Source organism: Diachasmimorpha longicaudata, chromosome 1 (genome assembly GCF_034640455.1).
Source record: "Diachasmimorpha longicaudata isolate KC_UGA_2023 chromosome 1, iyDiaLong2, whole genome shotgun sequence".
Classification (NCBI taxonomy): Eukaryota; Metazoa; Arthropoda; class Insecta; order Hymenoptera; family Braconidae; genus Diachasmimorpha; species Diachasmimorpha longicaudata.
The window spans coordinates 6,749,875-6,771,877 of record NC_087225.1 but is presented as its reverse complement, the minus strand read 5'-3'; the positions used below and the strand labels follow the sequence as shown (position 1 = coordinate 6,771,877).

Genomic DNA, 22,003 nt, shown 5'->3' with positions numbered 1-22,003 from the left:
TCGTAATTAATGTACTACATTTATTATTGCTTGAGTGATTACCTCCACAAGTGTAGGTAATAATGATACCGACGCGTTCCAGTTGCATATCATACGTAGGTGACCCAAGAACAGAATACATATATCGTTGTCATAATGTGTGGTAGACAGGAGGCGTGACTATTTATAAAGGTGATATCATCGGCGATTACCTATGCTTTCACATCAGTAAATCATTAAAGTGAAAAAAAAGGGTGGTACCCTCGGCCCATCAAATAACATACAAAATGCTACCTGATGATTCTCAATGGAGTTCGCTAATGACGATACTCGCCCGCCATTTGATTTTTTATTTATTCTCATTCTTCCTCATCCAGGCTCTTTTAAACTTTCGGTTAAATTATTTGAGGCAGTTACGCCAATCGTGGAATAAATTATTGGAAAATTAGTGTTATACGTTTTGGGGCGAGACGTTTTTTGCGCTTCGCAAACCTCTTGAGGATATCGATCGAGTTCGTGACGAGTTCCGAAAGTAATGGCAATCGAGCACCGGAGTGCGGCGTTAACGAGGCGTGACCGTGGCGCTCATTTACCCGTCGGCCAAACCATCGGGTTTCAGAGTGAAGTTGAATCGGGAGGGAGCCAGGGGGATTAAAACCAATGAATTACCCATATGCTGCGTGCAATGGGAAATTTATTCATTCATTTCTCATTCATTCATTCATTCATTCGTACCGCAATCGGTTGAATGTGAGATTGGATACTTATCGATGTGGGTATAGTGCTCAAGCATAAATATTGTCTATAAGTCGGTGGAATCGAAACCAGTGGACATGATTCTTTTTGCATTTGACTGAATGAGCCTCAGGTGGAGGGATGATAAAATGAATATTGAATGAATGAGTGGTTCTGTACTTTAGTCAAAATTACCCAATTATCCTAATTGGGAGACTGCTCTGTGCGCTGGTGAAAATTTCTTGAAATTTCAAACCAAATGTCATTTCAATTTTCAATATCGCGTTTGAATTTCATTTTAATTGAAAACGCTCACTCGGAGAGGAAAATTCTTCAAGAATTATGTGCATGTTCTGTAATCTACCATTCAAAAGAGTATTCAGTAAAAATTACGGAATAGGTCCGCATTTTTTCATTGAACGTTCCCTACTTTTTCCTGAAAGGTCACTGAAAAAGTGTGTAACTGTTCCGTAATTTTTTAAGAATTTTTCCCTCCATGCACTGAATGATGAATGATCAATTCAATTTTAGTCAATTGAAAATTCAGCGGACTCGAAAAACTAGAACAAAAGTTAATTCGTGTTGATCCATGACGAATATGAAATACAACTCAAATTTTTTTATTGCAGTCTTGTCTCCTCAAAACTTTGTGGCTAAATCTGCATAAGATGATTCTATACCGAAATAAATCACAACTGGACTATTTTAATTGAGTTATCACACGCGACGAGAATAAACAGACTCTCAGATTCCATTCGTTTAATCGAGAAAACCGGAGAGATATTTTTTTTAATTATTTGTTGGCACTTTCGTTATTTTACACACAGTGGCAGTCATATTAATTTACCGAGCGGTCCTGAGTCGTAACTTTCAGCTTCTGACCCCAAAAAACCTCGACTTTTTACGGCCACGAAGTGAGGAAAGACATGAAAAAAAAAACAAAGACGGGGATAAAATGAATTATAAAATAAGAGAGAAATAAAATGTTGAAAAAATTCATGGGGTTTCCTTGATTTACTTGCAACACTCCACGAACGAAGATATCAGCAATAATTATAATAGTGATTCAAGATGGATCGCCACAGTGCGTGGGCATATTATATACATATCCTCGCGTTTTTCACCTTTTATTTCAGAAGGTGAAGGCTTTTAATTTCAACGGTATAAAAAAAAACTCAGCGGGCGCCTCTAACTCTCCTATCGGTGACTTGAATGCATGTAGATGACGCTCACTTTCCGGGGCGACGCGAATGTATAGACTCGCCGCCAATTCGACATATCTTGAGCCGGTTCGCCCACGGTACCAGGCTCAAACGACATCGGGACTAGCCCCCTCACCGAGCGTTTTATGAATATGCAAGGGATAAAGACACACTACGATTTATTTATACGAATGACGCCAAAGATATCGTTTATTAGAGGCTCCGGGGAAGGGAGAAGGAAATTTCGTAAGAGAAGTTGACGAACTAACGAGAGTCGTGAATTTTTCATTTTCAGAGAGTCCTATTTTACAGAAGCATTTCCCGAGTTCATTGGGCATATTTCTCTCAACATAAAAACTGATACTGTTGAAAAAAATTGCCTGAATTTTCCGGGGGGAGTTGACTGCGTTTGAAAATCGATTGCAGTGTATTAATTTATTTTTCAAATTACTTACGTTTGCTTTTATAAATTTATATATGTATTTTTTATCTTCCTTAACACATGGAAATTATTAATTCGAATTTTATTCGCACATTTCTCGATTAACCCTTCATCATGAATGAATTATCGACGAAATATAAGTTGCTAGGGAACACGAGCCATGCATGATCACGTCTGTCGAACGAGTCGGGAATAATTATTTGATTGTCAGTAAAAACAGTACGGAAGTGCTTCCTTGCTGCAACGATCGATGCCTAACGGCATCGATCTCTTCCGGTGTCAATAATAAAATTCATTTCGCTTCTCATCTAAAAATTTCTCTCAAAAAGTGTCGAGACATTCGGGATGAGTTTTTAGACTTCACTTTGCTGCAATGAAATGTTAAAATCGACAAAAATAATAGTCTTGACGTAATATTAGCGTTCGCTAAACGTAACAAGTGCCGTGATTGTAATTCATGATACAAAACACTGCCCAAGTGACGGAAAGACGTCTTATAGGAAGGAAGTGAAGCTATTTGTATTCCCAACTCGATCCTTTGCAAGACTTCTCTATAATACAGTGCATGAGTGAGAGAGATGGGGATAAATAAAAATATCACATGATGCCTTGAGCTATCAAGGAACTCCAATGACCGATTGTTCTGAAGTTGACAATTATATGTATGTTTCAATTGAGTGTTCGTCCTTATACTTCTGACGCCTACACGTATCACCGGTGAAACGGGATATTCTTCATTTTCTCTTATACCTTCCTTCCGTGATGGATCGTGCTCGCAACTGGCCCTCTCGATGATCAATTTTTTTTATTCTGATGATTAATGGTCTGCTGACGATCACAAAATAAATCAATTAGGGCATTTGAATAGCATTAGTTTTTTTTTTATTTAACACCTATTTGCCCGGGCCATAGAAATTTCAGGGCACACAATTACAGAAATCCCATATGGAAAGACATTTTCAATAACAATTACACATCTGTCAACAATTCTTAACCGAAATCATGTGTTTCGTTCCCAAAAAATTTTCTGAACATTTTTATTTAAACTTGAATTAATAACACGGAATATACAGATGACGGTGTGAGGAACTTTTCCCAAATTTTTTACCAGTGAAAGTCAAATTTAAATTGATAAATAAAAAAAAATTCGGGCGATTCAAGACAAAGGAAAATCACGTAATTGTTTTTATTTTATATTGTCTCCGTAAATTTCATAATTTTGTGCTACAAAAAGCTCTTCCAATTTTCCACAGCTTCTCATGGGTCATAAGTTCAAAAATATTCTCCTTGAAAATGCAGGAAAAGGTGGAACATTAAATGGTAGAAAGGCAAAGAAATCAATAAAACTCCAGAACTTAGTATCGGCCTACGCTTCGATCGGCAAAACGGTCGACCACCTGGTTCAAGATCTCTTCTCACCACGTGGTGTGTCCTTCCTCGCTGAAATTGTTGGTATTGTAACGCATTAGTTGCATTAATCTTCTGACTAGACTATCGAAAGTCCTCGAGATGCATTTAGGTACACCTGATGCATGTAAGGAAGGACACTTGAATATTCCTTGCCACCTGAGGTGCAATCGTGTGGGTAAAGGAATCATCGGTTAACTGTATATTGGCCTTAAAGGTTCGGAAAACAACACGGTAAATAATACTCACCGTTAATCGTGTTTATAGTCCTTTGGTGTGAACAAGGACGTTCGAAATAAAAATTTTCAACAAAGGAATTCAACAAAGTGAGAAAAATATCCCGCATTGGGGACAAAAGGTACCATTTGCAACAATTCAACTGATGAATTATATCACATATGAATCACATATAAATTATATTATATATTTATTTATATCGCCATTAGACCACAGGAAATATTTCTCGTATCGCGGTCAATACCCTCATTCAACTTAATTTTTCATCGCTAGAAGGTAAAATGCGATACGCAAACTACACGTGTCGCCTTCAACCATCGACCAAAGGACAAAAAAAAATATCGATCAACTAATAAATAAAAATAATCTGTCGTCACTACACTGACCCATGTTGTCAGGTGCTACCTAGCAGCCTTGATACACATATTCGCCTACACATAATAATCTCGTCTTTTCCATCTTCCGCGTTAATACACCCACGTATTATTGCTTTACCCCCGTCAAGGACACCAACACAGGTAACCATACCGTGCAGAAACGCTTCATTACATTATCTCACTGAACATAACTAAAAACATAAAGTCGTAGAATCTCTCGAGTCACTCGCCGTGATCACCCTCGCTTCCTACACAGTTCTCCAGACATAAGTAATTTTCACCTGCATAAAAACCGTAGAGTGAAAAAAAAAATGATGTAAACATCCTCCTCCACACGTTCTCGTTTCGCAATAAATCGAAGATCAATAGTTCTTGCGTGAGATCATGAGTTTCATGAAATTTAATATGAAATGAATATTGGGTAATTCGTCTGTGTGCAAAATAGAACACAGAAAGGAACTTAAGAATATTGTAATATGGGCGGGGACTGCTGAGGGGGTCGTTGAGGTCTAATTAACAATTAGCGATATTGTGAGAATGAGAGAACCCTTTTGCAACGCCCTGGTAAATTTTTCCAAACTCTTAACCACCCGCACATACGTTATCCATTTTTTTTTCTCATTCTTTGCACTGTTGTTATTCCTCTCGCGCAACATGATCACGGCACGTAGCGCAACTCTGCATTCACCACTCTTGTTCCCCTTTTTCTCCGGTGACTTTTCGCCCGTGCTCTTTCCCAATCTGACTTACATACATACGAAAACGAGAAAAAACAATCAGATGAAACGAATAACAGCGATGAGACGAAATTAAATTTCAAATTTAATGAAATTCGATATCCTCGGTTGTTGCGATAGTCCGAGAGGTCAATCGTTCCCCGTCTGCTCGATTATTGTTCTATACTACTGAATATGAATTGCTCTAGATTTTGCGGGGGGTTGAAAGCCTCGGAAAGCTCTCCTCCCCACGACGTTTAAGGGCACCTTCTTATTGACACGAAAAATTAATTTTTTCAGAATTTTATTTGGACCTACCATCGCTCATTAATTAAGTCCCCAATCAACTTACTTGCCTTGTTAACGTGGGTTATTTTCCTTTCATTTTTGCAATGAAATAATGGATGTTGTCATGCAAAATAAAACATTTTTGTCTTGCAACCCCAGTTTGAAATAAATAAAGCAGTTGTCTGCGCTTTGGACATTGAAGACAGGAGGAAAGAACTCGAGGCATTTAATTCAGTGATAGGAAATGTAGGTAGTTTGAAAGTCCGCCGGCCAACGGGTTGAATTCCCTTGGCATTATTGACATGTAAGAGGAATTTTCAGAAGTATTTGCGTATACTTGTTGGCATTTACTCACACTCATTTTTTCTGGCATGGATTCTTAATCTCCAGTAACATCCTCTGACCCAAAAGAGGCCGTGGGTGAGGCTACATATATTGTTCTGCACAAGACACTCTCTCTCAGATTTTTATTTATTTATTTTTCTGGAGAGTCGCTTACAAGAGTTGTTCGAGATAATTTTTTGTCGTTTCAAATTTTCACGTAAAAATTATTTATCTCAGCTGTCAACGTGTACATGACACAGTCAAGAGACAATGTCATTGTGAATAACTTTTATTAATTTAACGAATGAAGGGATGGTTAATTTCATTTGAATTACATCATCTGGAAATTTTTCATGTTTTACTTGAAGCCTCTCCTTTTTTTAATTTCGTGCTATCAAATTGACTGTCAATTCATGACTCTGTTTTTCAGAGGGAAAACTTTATCTGTATTTTATTGAAAAAAAAATATTTATGGTATAATTAAGGTGGGCAATTGAAGAGCGTGGTAGGAAAAAATATAAAAGAGCAATTAAAGATAATTGACTCTTTGAAATTCGAAATCGACGGTGAAAAATCATCGACATTATATTTCGGCAATATTCGATTATATTATTATACGTAGATGAGACATCGCTGTGACCATTGAAACTTTTATACACCAGGCCGCGTGATATTGTGCATCAGGGTGAAGAGAAAAATTAGCAATTAACTTCTTGGCGGCGCGTATTACGCCGATGTCGCGTCGGCGGTAATTGCCTTTCTTTATCCTTCTCTACGTTACAGTCACTGATGTGGAGAAAACTCTTTTCATGTTTTTTTAAGCACACGAACTTGATGTGCAGTAAAGCCACTACTACTGTGTCTTCGATTAAAAAAAAAAAAATAAACGAATTTGCATAATGCGCGAGGTTGAACACGGTCCAGTGCGATCGATCGGTTAATTTAAATACTGAATATACTGTTGTGGAGATGGGGCGGCGAAGAGCCATCCAAGACGGGGCCGCCCATTAGCTCGTAATTATCGTTACTTATTGCTGGTAAATACCCGTGCGAGATCAGCGTTACCCGAGCTTACAATGTGCCACCACGTAAATCTACGTCTAATCGACTGTACAATGTTTTTTAAATCAACTGCCACCGCGATAAAATGTTTCAAATTTGTTTAGTTAAGAACTTGAAAGAAAATTCTGCTTGAGGGATGTCCGAGTACTTCGGCTAATTTCATTTCTCAATAAAGTGTTTGTCAACTTTTGTAGTCGAACAGCAGAGATTTTTGAAAAAACTAAAAAATTTCATGGCACATCGTGAAATTTTCTGAACCAAAGAAAATATTTCCAACGAACTTTGAATTTCTGTCTTTTCCCATTCAAAAATAGACGAATAACATCATTTCATGTACCGCACCACGACGTATCGCATTACCAACGCGCTCAAGCAGATGAACTCCGCGGTTTTATTTGATATTTTTCCCATTCTCATTTTCTCTTGTTTTTTTTTTTTTTGTTCTTCCGCCGAAGACACAAGCCACGCGATGGAAGACTATCCCCGTCGTCACGTCGTCGGGAATACCGGCAAAGGTCCCCGGCTGAGTGCACACGGCGCCGCGCGCAAACTTCCACAGCAGGAAAGGGACGCCCGTTGGGGTCGCGAGTCGGGGTCACCAGCGGAGGCTCGTGTACCGTGTCATGCGATATGCCGCGTTTATGTTATGATATGACGCTCGGTGTTAGGATCCGTTGTCTCTCGGGGCACCAAGGGGTATCATCTCTCTTTTCCTGCCTCTGGAATCGTACATACGTGAGCATAGCTCTCTCATCCCTGCCGACTCAATTTGCTGCTCATACTCTTCTCTTATTTTTACCTCTCTTTTTCTCCTGAGAACATGAGAATCGGTACATAAAGTTGTGCCGTACCTTCTCAAAACTCCCGTATCACCGGTTCATTTTGTCAATTCTTCACATTGAGATTTGAGATGGAAAATTATTGCAGATGAGAACACAAGAGTCTAGAGTACACAAAGAAAGATATTTAAAAAATGTGAAAATTAATTTTTTGTTCAACAGCAAATGTTGAATTTTATTCGACAATTTGTCGGATTTTATTATCACGAGGTAGAGGCACAAGTGCGATCGAGATAAGCCATTTAGAGGCTGGGCCACACGTCCGTGAACATTGTGACTACAGAAGGATAGGAGAGGGGTGAGAGGAGTGAGAAGAGATACTGAACACAATGGAGTACAGAGTAGCCGAACAGAAATTGTTCTTTTATTTTTTACTCTGAACCAAGTCCCTCGTTTCCCATTGTTGATACCAAGTGACTTTATGAGAGAGTGGCCGCCATGAATTCTTCCCGCGAGTCCGAGACTTTCAACAATAATATCAACCACCCGAAAATCAGGGGAAACAGAAGTTATAGGAAGTGGCAGGAGTTTCACCCTCTTTTTGAAAAAGTGAGTCTTCGATCTCCCAAGTCGTTGGGATCCCTCAGACCTTCCTCATTCTTACCGATGAATGTCGATGTCGAGAGGGCCTGTGTCGTCAACCGAGGTAGAGGTAGAGGTCTTCTGTAACCCATCCCTTCTTACTTGCTGTTCTTTTGAAACCGGGAACGAGAAGTCGGACGACAGCGGTACCCCGGGGATAATAATAAAACGAGATATCTTGGCGTACGTGGGCGGTCGTATTGTTAGCGCAATGAGCCTGTATGTACGATCAAACGGGATATCCACCGCGGCGCTTCTGTGCGCATGTTTATCCGCAAGTAATAAATACAATCGGTCGAATATGAAAGTTGAAACTATAGATTTATTTCCGAATGGCAGTACTGGAATCGTTTGAATGTACGATTTGAATTTTCCCTATTATACCAACCCATTACACGTCAGATAGTCCGAAACTACAGCAGTGCGCACGTGAATATTTCAAATTTATTCAATTTTCACCGTTTCCATGGTGAACTCATCAGAAATGAACATTTGAACAAATCAACTAAATTACGACACATTATGTTCTATGAACACTTATTTTTGGGATTTTTCATACCACAATAACCTATACAGCTTGAATGCTCAAATAGAAAGTAAAATATTCATAATTTATTATCAACAATAACAATACCTTCTAAATTACTTTCAAAATCCCGCCATAAAAATTCAAAGGCTCTCCTTCAACAAACAAATAACAAGTTTCCGCACTTTCCCTTGCCTTTCTCCCTTCTAGTCCACCAATTTCGCTCGTGATCATTAATCTATTACTGATTAACTGAAACCCAAGAATAAATATTTAACTTGCTCATGCACAAATTAACAGCCATGTGTTAGTAAATCCCCTCGTGTATTTTCCATTTATCTTCGGCGTTAGAGAGTACGGCATTCACATTTGTGCGCACGCGAGCCACTGGCGTCCGGTATATGTAAATAATTCTCCACAAACTTATGTACGAAAGGAATAAGAGAATCCCGCACGCTCAGAGTGGAGTAGGTGGACATCCAGCACGAGTTCCGCTCGCCTTTCTTCTTTTCATTCTGCTTTTATTCTCTTATGTATATGTATCACCCCCGCAACAAGCTGGAGGAGGAGAGGAGAAAACTACTCCTCTCTTGCAAACGGTATGCATTTAACGTTTTGCAGTCTGGTGTGGACCATGAGAGATGAGGTGGGGTAGAGGGGGTGGGTTAAGGAGGAGATAGGACTGGACGTTGTGTGTGGCTTCAAAAGCAAATGCCGCCGCGATAAACACGCATTATTCCAGTGCTTTCCAACGAGTGGAAGGTACACTGATATCTGCGCATGCACTAACGCTATTCGAGCGATACTGAACGGCAATCTCTCGCTATTTTTTTTTTTACACGAAGAATGCTTGGTAGTTCTAGGTACATTGTTTTACGAGATGTACACTAAACTGTTTCAAGATTTTTCAACTGGAATTGTTATTGTGCGAGATTTGTTGATGAAGTGGGTTGATTATGGTCGGTATTTTATGGTGGACTCGGTTATGTTATTTTCAGGAGAACAATTGGTTTTTATTAGAATAGAAAAGATAGTTAAGTCTTCAATTTGAAGGAGAAATTTGATTTTCAAGCGAAGCGATTTAAAAAAAAAATTTTTTTGTTGATAAGACTCAGAGGGTAATAATATTTTGTTTGTTATTGATTAACTAAATTATTGTTTTTGTCGGCAAATGGGTTTTGTATATTGAGGGGTCTCACAGCATTGGATTTTCTTCGTTAAATGTTTTTCGATTCCACCCACTGGAATAACGAATATATTTATTTTGAAAGGTAAAATACTAGAGTTTACTTTCAATGAATTTGTGATGAATGAAACGAGGAAAACTTGGTATAGGTAATAGTTCCATAGGGCGTAGGTAGTCTTTCGTTAGACGCGTAGGCAAAAGGAGGTCTTGGTCAGACTCGCTTCATACACTCTACTCTACCATTAACTAAGGTAAAGGGAGCGTGTGGTTCATTCATAATAAACTGTGTCGTAACGGAGGAAGTGACACAGGAAAAAAAATAAACTAACTGATTCAATGAATTTTTAAATACAACTAGTTGAATAGCAATTTTATAATTTGTAGGTTGAAACGCTTTTTATTCAGTGCTCTGCCATAATTTTTCCTTGGAAAGAATTAAATTATTCTAATGATTTGTCGCAGGCTTATGAAATGGAATTTTTCTCGTCCTCCACCCATATCCCACTGTATTTTCGTTATTGAAGCCTCGAAGTACTCACTCCAGTGCTTTTGGCCAACAGTTCTTCGAGGAGGTATAACCACGAACACACGGAGAGAAAAATTCTTCAAAAGTGACGTTTCTTTAGAAATGACGGGTTCGGTAATCTATCAGTCGAAACAATATTCGGTGAAAATTAGGGAACAGTTACGATGTTTTCCAGTGAACTTTCAAGAAAAAGTACGGAACGTTCCGTGAACAAATGCGTCGTAACTGTTCCGTAATTTTACTACGGGGCAAATGCACTCCCATTTACTTCTTCTACTTCCCATACGTACGATTAAACAAAAACCTATTCCACTTCATTCAAATCCCTGGAATCGATTTCAATGCGACGCATCACAATAGCTCCGAGGGAAGCGATAAAACCGATCCAATCGATCCTATTGATCCCTCACTATATATCTCAAAATCTAAACAAAATTTCAAAAAATTGCCCGTATTTTTTTCAGTCCATTAAGAATTGAAAAAATCAAAATCAAAAACGCGAAAAAGGCGAATAGCGAACGTGTCAGCGTACACAAGTCCCCATTTACCGTGCGGAGTGATGTAAAAGTTAATATAATAACCGTGTCTTACTGAAAGACACTTGAACAATGTCGGACTGATGCTGGCTATAACTTGGCATTCTGTCTCGCAGCACATCCGGGTGACACTCGGTATACCAACTCTTGGAAGACCATATTGGCCCAGCACTCGACCGATCTCGGTTCCATGAAATTTTGGGGCCCGGCTATAGACTGGTTTCAATGCCGGCTGGAGGTTGGCCTATGTTCACCGTCTTCATTACGAAAAAGCCACATAATTTTCATTTAATATTTACCTCCGTGGATACGATTCAACCGAAGATCTCACTGCCAGTAGTGATTAACTACCGATTCCATAATCTATAGGTCGAAGTATTCCATTTTTTTTACAACAATATAATTGGTGATTGAATTTACACGTGCATTAACGTGGGAAACAAATAGCTAAACGATTGAAGTCGCCGGTTATCGCACCTGCGCGCATAGAATTACAAGAAGGCGTAATATCACGCGTCGTTGCGGCCAAGAATAATCGTTTCATTGATCAACCCGGCTGAGAGGATGACATCACACATAAGTTGACTCTTTGTGGTATATGCATTGAGGATACAAAGAGGTTGTATCCGTAACCCACAGAGTTAAGGAAAGAAATGAAATGATACGGTGGTAGTGGCAGTAAACAAAGGTGTCGTAATTGTCGGCTTGTCTTTACCGGGGACAAAGTATCGACATGAGAGGACAAACCGCTGAATCTTTCTCCTCTCAATAGCTTTGCTGAGAGTTATAAAGGGGAGAATAACGTAACAAAAAGACTGGGAAGGGGGAAAATTATGTGGGTCCGCGGTATGTGCGGCGTAAAGGTCAGAAGACAATGATTTTCAGTATCAGCCGGAATTCCTTTGGATACCACTATCTCACTATCTGCCACTGGAAGGTTCATTGTGATTGCAACCAAGGATACGGAATAATTTTTATTATTAGTATAATTATTATTGTTATATTTATTGTTCACACTAAAGAGAATATGTGGAGTTGAATATTCCTATCGGCTCAAGTCTTCTTGATTGCTAAAATTGTCTAACTGTCAAATTATTTTCAATGGTGTCCTCCTCTGTATAATTTTTTTTACGTTTAATTTTAGTTGAAATTTTTTAAATTCAAATGAAAGTTGAAATAATGAATTTCTAATAATAATAAATCTGTGATGTATTTTTATCCGTCAAATCAGACATTGTTACTCTACGATGCCGGGGCACGCGTGAACGTTTATCCCGTTCTATTATGAAGCAAATGCATGTAAGTGCGGGTGAATTCTTGTGCAGCTGTTTAGCCACATCGTCGGTTATACATATACCACATGAGTCTTCTCGTGTCGCTTAGCGTGACACTGTCAAACCCCTCCCTGAGCGCACTTCTCTTTCTCTCAAAATCACCATCAACCGAGTTAGTCCAGCATCTCGGATGCACTGTGACTCTTGCTGAGGAATAAGGTGCGGGTGTCTGAGAGAGAGGGAGGTTAGCACAAGCATTAATAAGATGGTACCGTCGACGTCGTGTGGACGGACGTGGAATAGCTCTTCTCTCGGAATAGACACTGGAATAAGCAGTAGGCCACGGGAGTTTATCTAAAAATTCGTGTCATTAATTTATTTATACATACATGAAGAACATTTCTTCTAATGAGGCTCAATAATTGAAGTAAACATTTGGCAGCTCATTTCTTGAAATTTTTTAACGGCTGTTTCTCTATTATCCATTTCTGTTCTGACACGAGGGGAAAAAAAACGTCGGAGTATTTAGAGATCTATGGCAGTCTGAAATTTAACGGGTCAGATGTGTTGAAATCAAGTGTTTCGGTGACTAATTTTCAGTGACACAACCCTAACTCGTAGGAATTCTACTCTTTAATTTAAATGATTGAACATAAAGATTTAGGAAGATTCCACGCAGAAAAGTTTTAAGTTCTTGAGACACAGGGAGAGAAAAATTATTTAAAAATTACCTACTTATTCTGTAATCTACCAGTCAAAATAATATTCGGTAAAAATTAAGGAAAAATTAGTACCTTAATTAGAAAAGTGTACAATGTTCCAGAAAAATGGAACGTTCAATGAAAAAATGTGTAACTGTTCCGTAATTTTTTCTGAATACTATTTTGACAGATAGAGTACGGAACAGGCACGTATTGTTTAAACAATTTTTCTTTCCATGCAGTTCACACATTCTCAGATCTCTCGATGGGGGTGAGTAACCGACGAAAGAATTGACAAACCTTTAATTAAGAGTTTGCAATCTTATTGGATTGAAAGTTTCCAAAGATTTTTGCTAAACAATCGAAAGGAAATATTAGAATTATAAAATATACAATTTGAAACATTTGCACGTTACTTCCGACGTCCTTACAGCCCGATAAATTAGTGAAGAGGACTCATGCGCCGCGTAGGAAACAGATGGAGGAGTAAGAGAGTCCGTATTCACGCTTACTTTGCACACAATTTCCATGCAACGGCGCGGTATCTTTTGCGTGAAAATAAAGTGTGTGTACCTCTCGGTTTGGGTGGAAAGAGTGGTGCGAAGTGAAAGGGGAGAGGTGGAGGGGTAGCCGGGTGCGAGAGGGATAAAACGCGTGAACGTACATCGAGCGAGCCCTTATTAACATTTCGTTGGGATTCGCGGGCAAGATTAAATTGACAGCAAGGATTTGCGAGTCGTTTGTTACACCATGGTGTTTGCCTGGCTCTCTTTCCGTACAGTTGGATAATAGTATTAGTGGGTGCGCTGTGATTCTACTCTCTGGGGAGAGAAACCCATTGGAGAGACTCCCACAAAGAGGCAATCCTCCTGTACCTTAACATATATAACTGTACGAAAAGAGATCGGATCGGGGAATCCCTCTACGCATTTTTACCATCTCCGCAAAATGCGTAACACCCTTAAAATTCTGAAAACAAGTGAAGAAGCAGATGAATTTATGGGTTTAACGTGGGTTTCCTCATTTTATCAGGGTTGTGTGATAAATGGGGTGAGATTTATGTTATTGGGGGTCTCCTATTCAAGGATTATTTTGCACGATGAATGATGCACATGTCTGCTTCATGGAGTCAGAGAATTTTTCCATTTTCTTTATTGCATCCAACACGAAAATTTATAAATCACTTCGGCGAATCCACCCTGTTATGAGTAGAAACGAATTATATGGAAAAATTATGTAATTTTTTAGGTAGAAAAACATTTCCTCGGTGAAAAATAACCAAAGTACTTCGATATTCTTAAAATGCAAAAGTCGCACATGAAATGTCACATTTCATCTTCTCCAAAGTTCTGAAAAATAAAAACAAGAATATAAAAACCATAAATTTGGTGAAATGTAGTTTGTTTTCGGCACTTTAAAATTTAATATTCGCTAACCCGGCGAATCATTTACATTTCATCCCTAAATTTATGATATTTCTCCTCCAATTCTTTCTTTCGTTACTTTCAACTATTTTTGTTTGCGAATCATTTGTTACGCGATGAGAATCTCCACTAGTCAGATTTATTTTTACTCCTTGGTTTGTCTCATTCCGCTAAGATTTAGGTCACCAGTCACATTAGGGTCAGTTTCTCATCGTTCCCAAGGAATTATGCATTACAATTTTTGTCTAGATTCTGTTTATCGTTATTTATAACATCAACAAAATTTCTTATTTAATGTCTACGAGCAGTTAAGTCGGTGCACCCTTTGAGCCAATCAAATATACAAAATCGTAACGTGTTACGTACATATGTGAATGTAAAGGAGTGGTGATAGCGAAGGCCACGCCAACTATTCCCCTATTTTCCTATTTCGAGATAGGAATACGAAGCTATTAACCGTGAGTGATTTACGTGACGTACAATACACGCATATTCAGACTTCTCCTCAGCGTCAAAACAGCGGTTGATTCCGCGAGGAAGACCTTGTCAGGATGTTGAAGTGTCGTGCTATTGCAATGAAGAAAAAAGGGAAAGGAAAATTCAATCGGTTAATGACAAAGACACAAAAATTATGAAAAATATATCGCAATTCCGGAGAGACTGATCGTCCGCGTGCGGTGTACTCTGCGGTTTTTGCAATCTCGGTCAAGTGTACTCGGTCGAACAATCCTGAGCTCCTGGGAAAAGGTCGTTTGGAATAACCGTCTCTGCTACTGAATTATCATAATTACCCAAATTCGATTATACCATCAATGACACATCCAGATGTATTTCTCGAAAATTCTTGACTAATGGTATACATCAAGTCCGAACAGTCTTTGATATACATCACTCGTCGCGCCTTAAAACTTTCCCATTTCGATATTTCTGATGCCACTACTGCTGGTTCTTCTCTGAACCAGCTACATTCGTTGAAATTTGTCAGATGCCACACAGACAAAAGTATCTCATTTTTTGCAGAAATCCCTGAGACCACGTGACTTGTTTTTAATTTTTTTTTCTGCTGCTTATCCGTGAGATATCAATTTTTTTTTTTAATTTACATGAGCTGTCCCATTTCCAATACTTTATAATACTTTATAAACTCGTCTAATAATTTCTTTGAATCAGTAACTTGGTTCTTGAAGTGTTGTTTACTCTATGAATATTTTAGTTTCCTGAGATAATTTATGATCTCTTCTCACTTGACATGAACTGGACTCCGAGTGTCTCCCACCTTTATGGTGATACCCAACTTTCTTCAGTTTCCATTTAGATGGTTATGAATTTATGCCCCATTTATTTCAGTACATATGGACTGCCCGGATATTGTATGACAAAAAACCAAAAAATTGTTCTATTGAATGGATTGAAATGAAATTAAAAACGTAATATATTACAATTAAAAAATTCCAGGCGAGTGAAAAAGAAAAGGCGACCCTGCGACTCTAATGACTGATTATTAATTTTAATTTGATCAATTTTCTACCTAAATCTATCAATCGTTTCTCAGATCAATTTACAAGAAAACAAGAAACACTGCACTTGTTAGAAAAATCAGATTTCTGCACGTTTTCCCATAAACTCTTGCGTCCGTAAACGATAGAAAAAAGTCATACGACGTGCGAAACATTCGTTAACATTCCTCCGGGGAGCCATAATTATCATCCGGTGACGAGAATATATATACACTGTTCATGACCAGGTACCGTCGAAACTATTCAAAATAATTCATAGAACAAAAATGTAATAACCACTGAATATCTCCGATTGACTGATCGATAAAGACCGAATGCTCAGCTCCGAATGATTCAGTGAATAATCCCGAGTTTGTAAGCACATCGGACAAGAGAATAGGAAATGGGAGGAATAGAGAAAGGGCGGTAAAGTAATTTGTCATCGAGTGTCAAAGATATTAACCTCACAAAAAGAGAATCAACGAGTGAATCTCCGAGGAACGTAGGCGGTGGAAGTAAATCCGAACGAAGAATATTTGGGACTCGAGATATTCAGTCTACAGTATAGCCACGTGGGTGTTCACGGTCATATAACAGAATAGTCCTGAAATTGATAGAGTTTTACCAAAACCTCGAAATGCGATGATCGTGGGCGTGGAGATCGGCTAAGAATCCTTTTCACGTCGTTCTCACAATGGATTTTAATTCCATTGAGACTAAACGAGTGAGATAGAGTCCCACCAGAATTCGATAAAGATCAGACAAAGTGTTTATAAAAGAATGACTCGAAGGTACCAGACACGAGGTGAAGTGCAAGAATAACTCAATACGTTTTGTTCAAGTGAAAGAGAAAATGAGTGAGGAAAAAAGCCGAAGTCCATGACCAGAGCGGCTTCTAAAACAACAGCGAACTCCTTATTTCACCTCAATCTCACGGACAACGAGCCCTATTTCATTCTTATTTCGTCTCATCTCAGAGCTAAAGTAGAAGCTCATGGAGGATGAAAACACTGGAGGCTACTGACTCGAGGCACGCGCCCGTTCAAGTCCCTCTTTCCTCTTTACCTGGCGTAAGGCCCCGTCTCTCCCACTCCCTCTCCCTATCGCCCACACGATGCCCCACTACAAATCCCTTTACTCCCACTCTCTCTCTCTCTCTCTCACTCGGTTCCCCTCGCTGGCCTCCCCTGCCCCCCTCCCACCACCACCCTTGAGGCCCCCCTTCTTGCTTCTCAACACCACCGCAACGCAAAACAGAAATCGAGAAGGAGACCCCGAGAAGAGGGCGACCCACACACGCGGTCGTCGGTTGTGCCTCCTGCAGGGACCCTCACGTGGCCCCTCTCCTCCTTATTCTCATTCTCTCTATCTCTCTCTCTTTCTCACTCTCTCGCGTTAAACCGCTCGTGTACGGCTCGCGACCGTACACACACCCTCAGTCAGAAACGAACCGAGAGACCGGCTGTCCGATCGTCAAATACATCGGTCAATCCAATATCGATTTTTCAATATTGTTTTTTTTTTTTTGCCAAATCATGATTTTTTATCTCGCATCGTCAATTCGATAATCGCGGGTGAGAGTTTTCAATTTCGCTCGTGTTTAGTCGCATTGTTATCGATATATGTGTGTGGTTACATGTGCGAGACTAAAGATGTAAATAATTTATCATTTTGTGAAAATCGTTTGTGAATTTTTTTTTTGTGGATTTTTGTGGTCACCGTGTGGTGCCGAATCGAGGATTTAATCGACTCCTTGGGCTGAGCTATTTTACGAATCGCCAACTAATGGTGCGGACGGATTATCTGTTGAGGATTCATATTAAATTGCCACGGAGTGAGAAATTATTGCGATCGTTTGTCACATTGGTTATTGATGAGCGCGATTTGTTGAGATGAGTGAGGCATATTAATTGAAAGGGGTCAGACCATTCGCGAGTAAATTTTAATCGTTCATTAATTGTTGAGGAGAGGTTAATCGCGCGACAGTTGAATGTTCTTTTCATGAATTCATTCATTAATATCTTTTCGTTTTTAGAACACGCGACGATGATGTCCACGTGCTCCACTTATTTCGTTTGACGTTTGAGTAAGCCGCGGTCTTAATGACGCGATCGCTATCGGCACGACTTCCGTTAAATCTGATAATTGAATCATGCATGCAGGGGTTATTAATTAAACGTTTATAATCGCGTTGAGAGTCGAATGTAGCCGTCATATCAACGGAGGTTGACAGCTCGCGCGCTTAGGTCTTGACAACGTGTCCGCTAATTCATGAACGATATATTGAATGCACGTAAATACTCATTGGTCTCACTCTGCGTGGGCCTAACATTCTAAGCTAGTTTTAGGTTCAATGTGGGATTAGAATTTCTTGAATTTTGGAACGGCTCATGTGGAAAAATATCTTTCAGAAATCTTCGGAAGAATCTTCCGAAGATTATTCTGAAGAGCTTTTTGGTGACCTAAAAAGATCGGAAGACAAATTCTTTCAGAGACAATTTATTTTTCGAGCGTTTTCGAAAGACCATCTTTTTGTGAAGACCTTTAAAAAATGACATATTTAAAGTATTTGTAAAGATGTAAAAAATATAGGAGCTCTGAAAAAATTCTCTTCGAAAGATCTTCTCGCGTGGGGGATTTTATCTCAACCCTATTTTGATTATTCCAATTTTGATTGGATGTATGACTTGAATTAACTGAAAATTATTGTAGTAGCAAGATAAAAGGGCTTCATTGGTTTTTTAACTAAAAACAATTTACCTGATGGTACCGGAAATTTGCTGAAATCAATAAGAATTTTCTACAATATTCCTGAAATAATTCCTGTAGAATAGAATCCTGTAGATTGCTATGGCCCCCTAGAGTTTGCGGTGTTAACGCATGAGCTTTTCCGCGTCACGGGAATTTTTCCCCAATTCTTGTTTTCCTGCAGCAGTAGCTCTTTCTCCAGATTTCTATCGTAATCTGATTAAAGTCGGCCTTGATTAATTAATTTTTTATTTCAATCTGATCTAGACTCTCACTGGGAGGGTGAAGTACTTAAATTTTCTCATTAATTTCTGTAATCATCGAGAAAGGGGCGAGTTCCGTACTTTTTAATGATCATGTCTCTCCTCTTCAATATCTTGTCTGTCCATAGAAACCCCAAATCTTCTGCCCCGCAAAGTAGAACGCCCTTTGTATCTAAAAACTTAATCCAAATGACTTAATCTCAAAACGCGAAAATTTCGACCCAAAAACTTGAAGAATGTTTTCCTCGACGTTAATTAGTAATTTATTTGACAACGATCATAATATGGAAAATTTTTGCAGCTTTTCGGACGATTTTTCATACAAAATTTATCAAATTTTCTCCCCCAGTAGTACATAATTGAATTCAACGATGGACAGCCTAACCACCTCAATTTTAGCAAACGGGTTACTAAATCTCTTCGTTACCGACAACATTAATTTATCGGTTCCGAAACCTGGTGAATAATAACAATAATTTCTGCATTTCTCTTAAACCGTATCCGTATAATATCCAAAGTATACGCTCAGTACGTGGGTTAATTTCGTAACTTTATACATCGTTAAAATAACATATCGCTCGATTAACCCTCGGCCACTGTTAATTAACCGTACGCCTTTTCGTAAAAAAAAAATGTATACGGTAAAATTCACCCGTGAATTAATCACCACTGACGATATATAACTGGACGGTGATTTTCACGCGTATTCATTTCATCTCGCGCAATTGCATGTTTACGTTATTAATGTCTCCCTCTCCTTGAATTTTACTCTCAAATATAAACAAATTTCGGTCCATCGATTTCATGGCATTTATTTACGCGATTTTTTTTTTCTTCTTAGTTTAATCGTCGGAGATAATTCAACAAAATTATCACGAACCCACGAAGATAATTAAAAGTCAAACGACGCGTGGGCGGGTAACGGGCGACTGAAGTGTACTCTCTCCCCGAATCGTCCTCATTGGATCCCACATACGATGAAAATAAAAAGAGAAGTGAATTATTTATATTTCTAAAACAACGACATGGAGTGTCCCTAAATTAATAATGTGTAGAATAAAACAATTTGTGTTTTAATTACACCAAGTGTGAGGAGATAAGAGATCGTCTGTTGGGATTAGATTTGTATCAGTTGGATATCTTGGGGTTTTAAAACTCCAACGGGTTGACAAGTTAGCCAGTCTGTCAGATCGTGCTGCACGACACCTAATTACCGCCTTTACTACAACTACCAGGAGATATCAATTTAATCGAATTAGACTCAATTACAACGTAACGCGGTACTGTCGACTGAGGCGCCAGGAAGATCGATTCTCATATGGATTATAAATTACTCATTAATAATATCTAATTAATTCAACTACCGACCTATTAATTTTGCATTAATTATTTACCAGTGACATCGAACGGTTGCGATAATTTCTCAAGGCAATGGAAATTATTTTCGTGTGAATAGGAATTAATTGAAAATATATTGCAGGATTCGTTGATTCATTGAGGCTGTAGGAAGTCTGCATCTGAGGATCTGTTGATCAAAGTGATTAGTGAGATTTTTTTTTTTTTCGTGGATCTGCTGGGATCCGATTTCTAGTCAGAAAAGTCGTGGAGCGATTTTCGTTGGGCTGTGATGGAGAGCATGGCCAAGTGCAATTACATACAGATGTCTAGAGAGTTTTAATATATTTTTTATGGGAGATTTTGATAAGAGCACCAGGTATACTTGAATCATGGTGATATTGGATCCTGAACAGAAGCCCGAGAGGCAACATTGTGGTAGGCGCATGTGCGCCATTTGTCGACGCATTAAACGGGACAGAGGTAAACAAATCATTTCTGTTTCCGATGAATAATTTGATTGAAATTAAGAATAATTACTTTAGCTGATTTTAAAAAGCACAAATGCTATCCTAAAGTTCGTGGTATTTCACCTGAAAGTTTTGCGGCCATAAATTGTGATTATTGACATAATCAGGAAAAAAAAGTTTAACAAGAGCGTTTAAGTTGGACCAAACAGCAATTGGGTGTTAAATTTCAAATAAACATTACCGTATAGTGCAGATCAATCATCTCTTCATGGGATGTATTTGAATTGGAGATAGAAATTTTCTAGAAGTGCAGTTATTATGATTTGTCGTAACATTGATTTTTCCCAAAATTCAAATTATTGTTATGATCATATATGTTGATAATCTCGTACCTCATTGAAGGTGAAGTATAACTGTTGTAAATTGTTGCAGGCAATGGACATAATAATCTGAAAATGAAATTTAATTGGCTTACCAATTACTTAGATACAATTTTTCAATCAATTCATGAGGATAGGAAATTCTTTAGTTATAAATTACATTCGTTTACAGAAAAAAGAATTTTTCCGTTCCCATGGTGAATATGTGTGACTTAAATCCAAGAACACATTTTTGCAGAGTAAACTTATCTAAAAAAGAAATAAATCGTATTTAGCGTAGGATTTTATTCATTTGAAATTAATTCAAGTATATCGTACTTGTTAAAAAAAACATAACAACGACACCACACCTCCACGTAGCAATAGCTATTAATCATTTCCAAGATATTTCGATAAAGTTAATTTCTTTACCAGTTTGGTGTCCTAAACAACGTACAATTAGTTTTGTTAATTGAAAAAATCCTCTTTCAATATTCCCAAAATCATGTGGCAGTGGAATGTCGATGAATTGCAAATGTCATCAGAAATATCTCTGGCTTATCAATGAGCTGTCTGAAAAAATGGTCAGATTAATTCTCTGTTGACAATTCATCATAAATAAAAGTTATAACAACTGTGCATTTAATGTAAATGATGGTGTATCGTTAGTACCCCTATAAACACCTGAAAATTTCATGCGTAGGCAGACTGCATTGTCTATAGTTGCTCCCCCTTGTACAATACTCCCCCGGATGTATGGATTATTCATCTCTTTAACTGCGCACATCGCCGCACCGCTGACGATCGCATTGACGTTAATGTTCGAACGTTACGATACACTACATTGTATTGTATTGTATTGTACCATGAAAAATCATCCTAATTATACATCCCGAGAGTATTTTGAACAGAGTGACTCATCATTCATCGATACGATCACGAGACACTGTCACAGGCCCTCGAAAGAAA

The 22,003-nt window shown here is 38.5% G+C and overlaps 1 protein-coding gene across 3 annotated transcripts in view; it reads left to right on the top strand.

Annotated features, from left to right (window-relative positions):
- The window catches only part of LOC135161693 (myocardin-related transcription factor A), a 98,125-nt gene that overhangs the window by 60,317 nt on the left and 15,805 nt on the right, over positions 1-22,003 (top strand). The window contains exons 1-2 of one of the 3 annotated variants that reach the window (XM_064119543.1): positions 17,117-17,647; positions 20,351-20,688. The exons of 1 other annotated variant lie outside the window; for it this stretch is intronic. In XM_064119543.1, the coding sequence (XP_063975613.1) occupies positions 20,598-20,688 (91 nt within the window). In that variant the 5' untranslated portion in view covers positions 17,117-17,647; positions 20,351-20,597. Of the gene's footprint in view, positions 1-3,659; positions 4,124-17,116; positions 17,648-20,350; positions 20,689-22,003 lie in introns of those variants that run through there. One more of the 3 variants, XM_064119551.1, reaches the window with a different exon arrangement.